At 36.2% G+C, this 13,633-nt stretch overlaps 3 protein-coding genes across 3 annotated transcripts in view; all 3 read right to left on the bottom strand.

Moving 5' to 3' along the window:
- LOC135078570 (A-kinase anchor protein 9-like) overlaps window positions 1-9,207 on the bottom strand; it is a 96,156-nt gene extending 86,949 nt beyond the window's left edge. The window contains exons 1-7 of the mRNA XM_063973101.1: window positions 9,163-9,207; window positions 7,720-8,904; window positions 5,950-6,674; window positions 5,267-5,402; window positions 3,847-3,987; window positions 3,174-3,266; window positions 2,162-2,230 (exon numbers count right to left, since the gene is read on the bottom strand). Of these exons, the coding sequence (XP_063829171.1) occupies window positions 2,162-2,230; window positions 3,174-3,266; window positions 3,847-3,987; window positions 5,267-5,402; window positions 5,950-6,674; window positions 7,720-8,904; window positions 9,163-9,207 (2,394 nt within the window). The remainder of the gene's footprint in view (window positions 1-2,161; window positions 2,231-3,173; window positions 3,267-3,846; window positions 3,988-5,266; window positions 5,403-5,949; window positions 6,675-7,719; window positions 8,905-9,162) is intronic.
- The window catches only part of LOC135078572 (pericentrin-like), a 50,439-nt gene extending 41,153 nt beyond the window's left edge, over window positions 1-9,286 (bottom strand). The window contains exons 1-7 of the mRNA XM_063973102.1: window positions 9,163-9,286; window positions 7,720-8,904; window positions 5,950-6,674; window positions 5,267-5,402; window positions 3,847-3,987; window positions 3,174-3,266; window positions 2,162-2,230 (exon numbers count right to left, since the gene is read on the bottom strand). Of these exons, the coding sequence (XP_063829172.1) occupies window positions 2,162-2,230; window positions 3,174-3,266; window positions 3,847-3,987; window positions 5,267-5,402; window positions 5,950-6,674; window positions 7,720-8,904; window positions 9,163-9,207 (2,394 nt within the window). The 5' untranslated portion in view covers window positions 9,208-9,286. The remainder of the gene's footprint in view (window positions 1-2,161; window positions 2,231-3,173; window positions 3,267-3,846; window positions 3,988-5,266; window positions 5,403-5,949; window positions 6,675-7,719; window positions 8,905-9,162) is intronic.
- Window positions 9,287-9,929: 643 nt separating this feature from the next.
- On the bottom strand, window positions 9,930-13,585 carry LOC135079049 (protein phosphatase inhibitor 2-like). Its single transcript, XM_063973680.1, has 2 exons — window positions 13,052-13,585; window positions 9,930-12,565 (listed from the first exon to the last, which is right to left on the bottom strand). The coding sequence occupies exons 1-2, from the start codon at window positions 13,454-13,456 to the stop codon at window positions 12,482-12,484; spliced, it is 489 nt and encodes a 162-aa protein (XP_063829750.1). The 5' UTR covers window positions 13,457-13,585; the 3' UTR covers window positions 9,930-12,481.
- Between the last annotated feature and the right edge of the window lie 48 nt (window positions 13,586-13,633).

Here is a 13,633-nt window from a genome sequence, read left to right as displayed (position 1 = left end):
AATAGGCGATCTTTTTTTCACTGATGGATGGTCTGATGTCATTATGCAGTTCAGTCAGATTACGCTGCAAGTAAACTAATTTAAGGACGTCATCCATGTTGGTCCAAAATCAAAAGTGCCGGCCAAAAGATAAAAGTGCTGTATTCTGATAGAGCACGTCCGCCTTAGCATTTAATTTTGTTACTATGGCACCAAAGCTGTAGCACCACATTGTAGTATTCGAGTTCTAAAAGTCGTGTCTTTTTAACATTACGATTAAACTATTTACTAAAACAAATGAAGTCTTGAGTGAATCTTGCCAAAACATGGCATTTTTAAATGGCTTGGCATGGCTTTGGTGCCATAGTAACAAATGCTAAGACGGACGTGTTCTATCAGAATACAGTACTTTTTTTTGTTGGCCGGCACTTTTTATTAGGACCAAAAATGTATGGATCGTGGATGATGTCCTTTTTGCTATTCAATCACACACTCACACACACAACTGATCTATTACAAACATTTTATGACCTGACTTATGTATTTACCTGTGATTTCACAATAAAAAATCAATAAATATAAGCAGTGGTGCTATAATCGCTGTGTTGATTCTGCAGACGACAGCATATCAAGCCGAACAGTGTGGTACCTTAAGAACTTAAAATGTGAGCTATTCTACAACAAATAATGTGGTCTGATATGCTGTTGACTGTACTTCTTATCTATTGAATTGTTTATTAATTGAAATAAACTAAGTATATTAGCCAAAGCTGTGTGTACCTGTTATTGGCATGCATACACACTAAACTTCTATATGTAAGATTTTCATGTAATTACTTTGTATGTAATGTTGTTGGTATACCGTAATAAATAAAATAAAATAAAATAATAAAAACCATTTGAATTTAAATAAAACCAATGGCAACCGAAATCGCCCGAATTGACCTGCCCCATAGACAGGTGGCAAAATCTGTCTTTCTATTCGGACTGATCGATTTTCGAAAAGTGTGACTAGTCTAGTCTACTAATAGTCCCACTGATCGCGTTCGAAGCACCTAAACTCGTCACGACATGCAACGAGACAATGGGCCAACTATCCGGCCGCCGGATATCCGGCTATCCGGCCTAGCAGCTGGCCGGATATCCGGTATCCGGTATCCGGCCAAACAACTATCCGTTTCATCTCTAATATTTACACTATGGGGTTTATTTGAGCGCGTCAGAGGATATTACGTCAATGACTATGTTTCTTTGCCTAACTAGCGGGCTGGTTTTCGTAATTGGTATTTTCATTTTCATGGTAAAATAGAGGTATTATTTACATACTTATGTTATTGTTGAGAGTTTCACCAAATATGGAAATTATATACCTGATCCATAAGTGTGATGATAAAAGTAGAAAGTGATTTAAAGTTTGATCCAGTATAGTCAAAGAATAAATGGAGAATTGAATGAAATCTATCGGGCGATTCAGAGCTTTTTGATAGCTTTTATGGTACAATTCGATAAAAGAGTATTGAGTATTGAATGAGAATCACGAGGCATTGAATGCTTCCGAATCACCTGCCTGACGTCTGTAATCCGAATCAGTGCTGCCGCTCGATAATTTAAATAATGTACAATATTGAGCTTCATCTATTATATCTTTACGGTTCATTTTTAAAGTATCGACATTTAAACTACCGATCATTAGGACAACACTAATACAGAAGAACAAGCTATTTTATAGGTCGCGCAACGAAAGTTGAGGCGAAGTTATACTCACACTGATGTAATATTTAAATTATTTTAAATACGAGGGCGTAGTGTGAGTTTACGTCAAACGCATTCGATGTCGACTGCGTAAAAAAGTGACATTAAATGTACAGCGCCCCTAGCGGAAACTTTCAAGAACTAAAATCTTCATATATTTTTAACGCGCTCGCTAGTGGACTCATTAGTGACGACGTTTGATACATCAAAGATACACACACTAAGCCCTCAGAACACACAAATAAGCCAGAATTAACGCGACAAGAGGATACAAACCTTTGCTTGTCTTTGAATTAATGTAAACAAGTTTTAACGCGATACGCGGATAGGTAACATTGAAATATTCCCTGTATTTGCTCGTCTTGATCGCCTCAACTCTTGCCGCGCGCCCTATACATAGTCTTAGAGACCGGGTCCCGCTGCTACACACCTGTATCTGCTCTTGCAGCTGGTGCACGACGTCCTGGCGCACTTGCTCCACACGGGCCTCGAACCTCTTCTGTCCACACACAGGCGGTTAGTCGCATTCCGGCATGCAGGAGAAAGAGACGCATTAGGTGGGTATGTACAGTGCGTGTGGTGGACGAGTCGATAGATATATCGATGCCGGTTTTACCGGAGTGAGGTAAAAGAAAAGAGAATGAAGTAGGATATTTTATATTATAGTTGTAATGTGTGTGGCATCAAGGGAGAATCAAGTGTCTTCGAGTATTCAGCGTATGTTTAGATATAATATTTTTTTATCTTGAAACTCCTAGGTACATCTTAGATTGTGTTTTAGGAGGTGTATGTATTCATTTTCTTAAGTTTTATCAACATAGTTCATTCAGAAAATGTCTAAGAAAAGGCTTATATCAAGTGTATGTCTTTTAAAATGGTGAGTAGTGTGTAAAAGCTGTATTGTAATTTCTCTTTGTGTACAAAATAATCAATTTCAACTGCAGAATCGTCATAATGATTCATTGATCATAATTGCACGCAATATAGAACTTTATGAATGAAGTATTGTTTATAAACAAACCACCAAAAGCTGACAGTTATTTGTATGATCACTTTCCCCTGCATGCATAGTTATTTAACACAACAAAAACATTAGTATTAGAGGTATCTTCTTCTTATTATTAGAGAAATACTGTTAAATAAAATATTAAGGACTGCATAATTAAATTAATAATTATTGTGGGAGAAAGATATCTACAAGGTATTGAAACAAATATTACATTGAATAGGGAGCTATACTATAAAAATTTTGGTATACCATATTTTATATTCACATTATAAATATTGATATACGCATTAGTTACTGTAGAGGCAACGTCAAAAGCTTAATATGCAAGCGAATATACATTGTAATTTTTACAGGTTACGGTCCCAAATCGTGTGGCAATGGCTCTGCATCTTCGCAGAATTCGGTTAATAAAACGTAAAATGTTTTGACTGACCTTTTCGAGTTCAAGATCAATGTCTTGTTGGTAGACAGACACGTTGGCTTCGGTGTTCTCGGACGTTTGGATGTGGGCTTTCAACTGAGTGACCTGTTAACGTCAACCAAACCACATGTAAACCTTTGCAAGACCATTGGGGTGTTATTACACCCCACAACTCAAGAAGACGTATTTTAACTCAATATTTTGACATTTTATTAATCTAATTGTTGAATGAAAGTCATATTATTTGTGTCCGTACATGTCTGTTACATGATGTCATGACACTTGTCAAGATGTTTATCAAGTGTGTTCAAGTTTCAATGCAACGCAACGTATTTTTTATGCAGTTTCGCAAATTATTCACATAGCTAATGCACAAATATTTGCAAATTACCTCCCACACATAGTTTTATGCATCTTCACAAACATCAAACACGTTTCTGCGACTGTGTTACGCAGTGTGAAGAACTAAAATATGTGAACTAAAATAAAGAAGAACTAAAATATGTGACATATTTTACTATGCAGTCGCGACTAGTCGCTAGCGAATACGTCTAATGTAAACTCATGGTAAGCACAACGGTCTGATTCACGTGTCACCCCATCAAATCGCAAGCGGTCGCATAAGATCGCGTAACAATATGATTTCTACTGTCTCGATTCGTGGGGCTTAAAAGGTCACCCTTACCTGCTCCTCCAAGGAGGCGACGGTCTCTGCGTGGCGCGCCTGTAAGTCACTGATATAGGCCAGGTGCTCTGCCCTCAGTTCTTCCAGCTGTTGTTCGTATTTCTTACTAGTCTGTTTCACAGCTTGCTCTAGTGGCGTCGACTGTAATGATAAGATAATAAAATAATAATAAAAATCGTTTATTGCTTTTTTTACAAAAGGAGTTACAAAATAAAACTTATAATAAAAGGTAGAAGCAAATGGAGGTGGCTCAGCTTGTACTGCCAAGGGCTACTTGTCTGGTTTTCGGCCAAGGGATCTGTATCAGTCAAGGGTTTTTTTTATCGTAGATGGCTTAAGAGGTCGGCTGAACCATTTAAGAACCTAGTAAGTGCAGCGGAGCAAATTTTACAGGAGAGCGAAAAAACGCATTTTCATTTGCCCTGCTAAGATGCTTAAAGATTTGGATAACTTCCGATGTTTATATTAAAGATTAGTTACTAAAGTATACTTTATGGAATAAAATAATATATTTAGTTAAAAATTGCAAGTTTTATGCTCTTTACTAACACTAAAAATTATTTTTTTGACAAAAGTGCTTCGTAAAAATCAAAATCAAAATCGAATATGAATCAGTACTCATGTAGTCCCCAGATTTTGATATGGTTATCGAGTGTCAGCCAACAGAACTCGAAATGATATTTAAATTACAGTAGCATTTTACCTCTAGTAAGTCACATTGACCATTTTGAAACCTAGTAAGTCCATGCACTTACTAGGTTTTAAATGGTCATTGTAACTTGCTAGGTTTTGATAATGGTTTTTGCAGATTTGAATTGGACTTACTAGGTTTTTAGCATCGCGTTTCTCCGGTGTTAAGTGTAATAGAGCGATTTCTGTCTTCACATCCTGTGGAGACCTTAATTCTAAGGTGATTTATGACAAAAAACTAAAATCTGAAAAAGTGTCCCTTACTAGGTTCTTAAATGGTTCAGCCGAGGTGTGTACTAATATGTATGAGGCAACTCAATTTCTGATGAGAGCTATTATTTTAGCGCTCACCAGTTGCTGCCATGCCATGTAGAGTAAAGTTCTGTCACTTGTTAGTAGCTAAGACAGTAATGGTAAGTTGCTAACCTTGGTAAGTGCTGAAGTAGTAAGAGCTCTATCCCATATTATGCACTCACCAGGATGGCGTCACTGTAGAGTAAGGTCAGTCACTCGCCAGTGGTGCCAACGTTAAGTATAAAACGATAGATTGAACATCAACTTAACCAAATTTTTATCATCATCTGCTTAACGCAGTCTATTGCTATACAATAGGTCTTACGCAATCAATCGCAATACGTGTTTCCTGCTGGCAGTTTCCCGCTTGTCATATTATGTTTCCCAAGTGGTCGTTAAAAGGATCTAAAGGGAGCTAGGAACAGCTGGCTCTCACCTCCAGCGTCAGCGAGGGCAGTTCGGCGCTGCGTGTGCGCCGGCGCAGGCAGTCGCCCGCCGCGGAACCCTCCAGCGAAGATGCCGAGCCGCCTGGAGACAAGCACGCGCGACCGCGCCATACCTCCTCTGAATAACTGGGAAAAAAATACGTGATCTTTTACAATCATACTTTGGTTCAAGCACCGATTACTCTCCGGAAAAAGGAAATAACCTGTAGGCCTAGGATGCGCGCCGCGATAAGCGGTTATAATAAATAAATAAAATAAACTAACCTAAACTAACTAAGCAAAGCTTGTACTATGGCATGGGTACTAGACCACGGATATAAACATACTTAAATACTTTTTTTTGTAAATACATACTTATTATACATATTATACATATCACTCCATTTTATCGATTTTTCCCATACATTTTGACGTCGATAAAGTATATCACGGCGCGCATCCTAGCCCGACAGGTGACAAACCGGCTTCGCTCGTCAACACACGCCTTTAGTCAAGTCAAAAAGTACAAACAAAGCATCTATTAAATTATTGAGGCTGTCAATAAACAGGCAAAAAATGTTTTACATACCTTCTTTTTGGCCTTGTTTGCAGAAACAGAATAATATTTACATTATCAACATGCACAAGAAATAAGATAAAATGTACACACAATAATAATTCAAGCAATAACTACCTCCTCTCCATGTCTGAGCACTTTTTCTCAAAGTAGGTCCGTAAGTTTTCCATTTCCTTTTCATGTTTGATGCTGAGTTCTGCCCTCAGTTCGTCTATATCCGCGTTTCCCGCCTTAACTGAAGCGAGCAGCTCTCTTAGGCGCCTCGTCTCCACTGTAAACGTCTGCTTGTCCTGCTGCATCTGAGTCTCCAACTCCTTAACTTCTGTGTCGGATTCGATCCGCATTTTCCCTATCTCCTCACACAATATCTGAATGATACTCTCTCTCAGCTTATTCCGCAAATTCTCCTCAATGTACTCGTCGAACTTGCTAATTATCGTCGTAAGTTTATTTTCGAAGCCTGTCTGAAACTCTTCTGAGGATCCACTCGATCGGAGATCAGATTTGGAGTAGTTGACTGTGATTTCCTCATGATCCATGTCTTTTTCGCCGTTCGAGCTCTGTATGGATGATCCGCCGCTCATGAGAGCGGAGTAGAACTTCGTGCTGTCGTCTTTGAGCATGCTCTGGTACTTCATGAAGTCTGAGAGCTGAGCTTTGACCGTGTCGTGGTCGGAGGAGGATCGCTCCCCGACGGAGTGTTGGAGCTGAAGCACCTCATTACTGAGGTGTTCGTTCTCGTGCCTGAGCTCGTCGCGCTCGCGCACTGACCGCTGTAAGGAGACCGTGAGTTCCTCGATTAGTTCATCGCGTTGCGTGATAGCGGCTTCGAAGTGCACAAGCTGAAAGGACAGACAGGCGTTCAGTACATGTACAACATTGACAAGCTTTATGTATAATGGTCGCAAGCGTTTTGTTTAATAGTCCGCGCTGCTAGACTTTGGCAGTATGGCAAGTCATTACTGAATATTTATAAGAAAAAGACCTAGTAAATCTACTGAACTTTGAATGCAAAGTAAAATAATGTTGCTATCACTGAGACAGTTCAATTTCTGTTCTTACATCTTCAAAATTGCCAAAGTGTACAAGCGCAGACTATTTAAGTAGAATCGGTAAATGAAACTAAAACCTACACCATGATTTTTTTTACATTATAGAACTAGATTGGATAACAGAAAATATTTTATTATGAGTAAAATTAACCAAAAGGCATTAATAATATCAAGATAATAATTTATTGTGGAAATTATTATAACATTAAAATGGTTAAGTACCATTAGTACATGCTACAAAAAATATAAGTGCACTTACAGAACACATTTCATTGAAAAAATCTGATAAATAACAATTTCATAAAAATATTGTGAAAAGTTTTTGACAAATTATGGTTACAATTTCTGACAAATAATGACACAATCACAGATAAGCTAAACAAGGAATGGGTTAATTTTGAACTCCAAAGAAGTTAATATAGTCTTTTGCACTTCATTATGGTGTACAATAAAGTTTGAATCTAAATAAATATTTAATCCATTGATTTTATCTCCTAAAATTACTGTGCATTAGAATTCTCAAAAGAGAAAGTAGAAATACCTAATAATACTTTTTCCATTTCTACCAGTACTTATTCAAATTGGCACTATCATCTATCATATTAAAAAAAGACAAAGAAGAAAAACTTATAACAAAATTATAATTTATTACATGAAGATGATACAGTTAACATAAACAAAAATTAGAAACTTTATCATAAATTAGAGAGTGTATCTTGTAAAATGTGAGAACATAGCATGCCATTGGAGTCAAAAGCAGTATTAGTATGCAAAGCAGGAGTAGAGCATAGAGCAGGCACACACAAAAGCACAGTCCATGGATTACAACTAGTACCTTTGCATGATATTCCTCACATATTGTTTTGTAGTCCGTTGTCATGGTACTGAACATGGTACTGAATGACATGGTTTCTTCAGGAGGCATTGACTTTGGCTGTGTCCCGAGCGATGGCTCATCCAGTTTCTCATCCTCTCTCTCCTTCACATCATCAACTGTAAGCTCTTCAACAAGCAAGTCTTTCTGTTCACTCTTATCACTTGAAAAACTCTGCTTATCAAGAGAAAGTTCCATAGATTTGTCAGGAGACACCTCTAAGGATTTGTCTGGTGATAATTCCAGCAATTTGTCCAAGGAAATATCTTTTGGTTCTTGTTCATCGAAGTCAAACACCTCTTCAACTTTTATTCCGTCACCTGCTCCGACTAAAAATGGTGAAAGTAAGTTTGGAAAAACTGGCATTTGCTCTATGTTTGAATCTATGACAGTGCTTCCCTCTGGTGGAGGTCCAAATATGATTTTAGCAGTAGGTAATGGAAACTTGGGAACACCCTGACCTCGAATATCCAATTTTATTATTTCCTCAGAGCCCGTACTGTCTTTTTCCAGCGAGTCTTGATTCCTTGACATACTAGATTTTTCTAAAGATTTATCATTTTCTGATTCCAGAGATTTAAGAACAGATTCTTCATTTAGAGAATCAACAAAATTATCACTTCTAGGAGATTCTTGAGGTGTTTTGCCATGATCATTTGCTGATGGGGTGTGAGGTAATGACTGAGATTTACCCTCATTTGTTTCGCCATCTTTAGAGAAGTCTTCTGATGATAATGCTAAGTTCACTGGGCTCTCTTCACTGATATGGTGAATGTCTGACACAGCATTGACATCAATTGGCCAGGATGTACTCTGCTTACTGGGGTCTGGTGAACTAGGGTGCTCACTAAATGGTGAATAAGTGAATGGAATGTTTGGAGAATTAGATTTGGACACTTTCTCCTGATGACCTTCAACTTTGAGCAAGTCTTCCGATTGTGTGTGATTGACGTTGTCTGTTACCGAGAGAGAATCCACTTTGGATGGTATGTGCTCTGAAATAGACTCAGTTTCACTAGTTTCCTGGACATCCTGATTTTGGCTTTCGTTTTCTATATTGTGGCTGTTATCGATCTGTGTTACGGCGCTCTCGACGGCGCCTACAGCGGCTATCTGTTGAGAATGTACGACATCCGGAAGAACATTCTAAAAATAAATAAAAAATCTAATTATGCAGAATTAAACTTTCCAGCGAGACTGGGATTATTTCCTGGAACCTGAATGGAAAAATGCTTTCAGGACGATACTTCGCGAATTTTATAAATATTTGTAGGTTCCTTTTAATAGTTACGGAGTGCAGGTATGCATTTCTGTACTATTTTTAACGTAACGAAGAATATAAATATCTTTTTGATAGTTAGATGGAACGTAAGACTATAAAACTGAATTAAATAAAGCACATACCTTGATTTCAGTTGACTGTGACGATTGTTTTTGCGGATCATCCATAATTTATCAAATACATAGTAAAATCAATCAAACAATTCATACAAAATCCACAAAATTCGTTCGTTGTCAAGACGACGTTTCTCACTTTCAAACAAAATACAAACGCCATTAATAATTTACGTTCCGTTACGCATAATAGTATATCTAACCAAGCTGTAAGTTGAAAATGTTAAACGTGGATTTAACAATTATATAAAAAATGTTACCTAGTATTAAATCAATTTAAACATAAAAAAGCAAACGTGATCCATTAATTAATAATTAAATGTTAATAAATTAACACATAAAATAATAATGTTGCTAAGTACGGAACGTACAATTAAAAAGTTCCAAGTTTTGAAGTTGCGCTTGCGCCAATTTTGAAAATAGGATTCGCAAATTATAATTTTGCAATTTGTTTACTTCATAATAATCACAGATTAAGTAGAGATACATAATAATTGCTGACCAAATAATATTTTTTGAGGTACATAAATGTTGTGGAGGTAGTTTGGTAACTTTAATAATAATAGGTTTTCCCAAACTTATTTGAGACGCGCCCCCTTTCGTCCACATAAAAAATTCCGCGCCCCCTCCTCCAGTCAAGATTATTTATTGGTCGTATCGAGCAGTCTGGACTGGAATGCATTCTCTCAGTGGTCGCGGGTTTCTGGCAGATGACCCCCTGTAAAGGTCTTTGCGCCCCCCCTGGGAACCAATGTATGGTACAAAATAAAAACCAGTTTTTAAGAGATTTTTTTATTTAACTATTTACACATACATTTTAAAGAAGCCGCTTTATTCTGTACATTTTTTATATTGCAAAAATTTAATTTCGATTAAGGCCAATGTCTGGTATTAACAAATTACAAAAGTGTATTGCTTAGCACGTTATCTTTTACATTAGCATAACAATAAGTAATAAATAAATAAATAATTTCGTATTAATTTAAATATTTATTACCTAATATAGAGACTAAGTTTGCTGATAGTTGCACTGAAGAACCTTGCGTGAAGTAATAAAATTAAATGCATGTTTAAGAGTAAGAGAAAATATAAAAGCGTAGGTACATACTTATTAAACTTTCAAATGATACAAAAAATATTATGAGGAGTATTCTGTTAATACATTAGTTAACATCTCTCAAACGACCCTGTGTTCCAACCTCGTTTACAATGATATTACCCTTTATTCCTACAATATTTGCATTACTTGTTATAGTCCTCTTTTCTGATGTTACGCTGAGAGTGTGGCTGAGAGAGGCATTCAGAGAAATATTAAGTGCAAAAGAGCTGCATAATGTTGTAATACTAAGCAAATGCTTTTATTTGTTCTCTTAGTCGATCGAAAAATACACAGGCACAATTTCTACTTGAGCAAAAATTACTTATTATTTGCAATGGTTGACTTGTGAGCAGTTTCTATTGAATGATCGGATTTAAAGCCTAACTTCAGGGAACCTACATTTTATGAAAATATTCACTGAAAACACTCGAGTGAACATTACCAGCATTATAGCACAAAATCCACTAGTTGCAAATTAGCTAAACAAGCTCACTAATAGTCGATACACGTTCTAAAATTAACACCTCTGTAGCAGCGGTAAACATTCGGCGATACAAAACGTCTCAAGCATATCTCGACCACTAAATACTGTATTTTGTGTTTTGACACAGGAGCAGAAAGTGACCATACAAAAGCACATAAAAGAAAATCTAAAAATAGGAAGACATTTTAGAAGAAAAGAAAACATCCATTAAACTATAAAATTTACGTGTATCAAATATTACATCTAATGCCAAAGAATTTTAAGATAAAAAAATATTTTTATACCTATATTATTCCATTATTAATATCCTATCCATAAGCAATTTGGTAGCTTTGTGATGATCAAAAACATTGGTTAGTTTCGTAGTTATTTTAAAATTTTGAAAGTGGCTTACTGCCATGATCCTTAATTGAATAATGTGCAGTCATAAGTTTAGCAAAATATGTTCTTGACAGTAAATTAGTACTTTAATTTATGTATTGAATACAATTATAAACAAAGTGCATCAAGCGATACTTATTGCATAAATATTTAAATCTAATTTCCAATAATTATCTACTTTATCTTGTAACAAAAATATAAATACTGTATTTCATATAATTTTATGTGAATTCAGGGGGCATGTTACAAAATGAAATGATGGCTGTGACATGATTATTAATCACTGATATAGTAGGTATCTGGTAAAATACTTCCCTTGAGCATTTTTTGTAATCACATAATCATATTTTATTGGTCATGGTCTTGTTTAATAACAGATATTAAGTAACTATATTATTATAGATCTGAAAACTAAATACATTTGTCATTTATTTTAGAATGAAATAAACATAAATTATTCTTATAACCGAAAAACACTTTTTTGAAAAAATACAATCTTTTATTGACTATAAAGATATCTAATGTTATGTAGATTTTTAGAACACTAGTGTAGCATCTAGTAGCGAACTGTTCTGATATTTAAAGGACCATAAGGAAGCTGAGATAAACCTAAACTAGTTCAAAGTCATTACTATTATGCATGCCCTTGGTCAATAAATCTGTCACCTGCCCTCTACTGCACAAATACTTTTGTCAACTTATCTAAGCCTTTAGTATAGCAAATTCATTAAATGTAGTGTTGAACACTATGATTCAGATACAAGGAACAATATATCCTACTGCCATCACTTAACTTTAGAATAAATTTAACATTAGAAGCTGGAACTTTAAACGTTCAGACCGAATACCATGACTAGTCATTACCAAAATAATTTTATGTATACATATTATAATATAGTAGATATTTCAAAGTGAACACGTAACAATTTATTTGCATTTCAATATAATATGACTTTTTAAAAATCACATCTCTATGAAAATGTACTATGCCTACAAATACCTAGTCACTTGATCAGACAAACTATCCAGTTGGCACATCACTGGTATCAAAACTTCACTACATTCATGAACATATTAATATAATCAATCTATACTGTTTGCCCTCATGCGATCATCTTCTCTCACAGATTCAGTGAATAACAAGTCAGTGGTAAACCACTCGTTCAAATCAGTCTAGTAGGAGAAAACAATGTATATGAATTACTCTAATACAAAATATTGTAACTAAAATATGATGATTTCTTTCTAATTAGATTTCCTTTCGTTATTTTGTGTAATAGTAAATAAATTAAAACCAATTAGTAAATCGCAGCTGCAGGTAGCGGCTGCAGAGTGTTCTGTACAGGAGCGCGGGCGCGCGGCAGTCAGGTCGCTGCCTTCTCAGGTTTGTCATCGTCCTCTTCTTCTTCTTCTTCCTGGGCCATGAGCTGTCTTGCTAATTGGAGAGCCTGAAAATGTTATCAGGGAAATTAGAAAAAATAATTAAAGATTACAAAGTTCTTTTGTCATAATAATGATGTAAGACTGTTACAGTTTTGAACAACCAATAAATAATAAGATAAACTTTACACCAAAACTGTTAAGCCTCCACCTATAATGTGATAAAAGCAATAAAGATAAATTTTGCTTATTTATCATTTATAATCTGCATAGCTTCAAATCAAAACTATTAGTAAAATCATTCATTAGCTTGTGATCAAAAGATCTGTTGTCATTACAATAAATCATGAGCACAAGAGCTCATTAAATACTTATCAATATGCACATTAATATTCTACATGCATAGACAATCACATGCAAGGTTATTGTAAAATTGTATCAGGAGACACTAATGGTTTTATTCATCTTAGTAGGTATGTACATAGTGCTTGTTAACATAATTTCTGTCAGAAAAGACTCACAAAAACCAACAAATTTTATAACTGAAAACTTACTTGGAATTCATTGTAGTGCATTTTTCTTTTCTTCTCAAACTCGATCCGCTTCTTGCGCACCTCCTCGGGCTCGTCCATGTCCTCGTCGCTGTCCTCGCACGCGTCCATGCACTTGGGCGGCTTGTTCATGCTGGCGGCCAGCTTGGCGGCCAGGATGTTAGCGTCCAGCTCGTCGCCCGGCTCCAGCTCGCCGTCCACGGCCTCCGAGTACGGAGTCTTCGGCTCGTCCACTTTCATGTGCCCGTAATCCTTGTTCGCCGGGTGAAATGTCTCCATAATATTCAACTCGTCGAACCTCTGCTCCTTCGGCCGCTTACTCGTCGAAGGCGTACCTTCCTGCCCGTCGACGCTTCGCGACGTCTTCAAAATGCCCTTTGAGGGCTTCTTTTGCAAGTTCGAGGCCATGTTGATCCGTTTAGAACAGCATCATACAATTTAGAAATTAAATTATGTGAGATTTCACTGAAAACTGTAGTAATTTATTTTTTCAGCGAATGACAAATTCTATTCTACAAGGACTGACATTGACACTGACAGCGGAAGAGCCAATGTTGCCATATAAAAAAAAACTAGTGGTGCTTC

This window comes from Ostrinia nubilalis, chromosome 15 (genome assembly GCF_963855985.1).
Source record: "Ostrinia nubilalis chromosome 15, ilOstNubi1.1, whole genome shotgun sequence".
Classification (NCBI taxonomy): Eukaryota; Metazoa; Arthropoda; class Insecta; order Lepidoptera; family Crambidae; genus Ostrinia; species Ostrinia nubilalis.
This window is presented reverse-complemented; position numbering and strand designations above follow the sequence as displayed.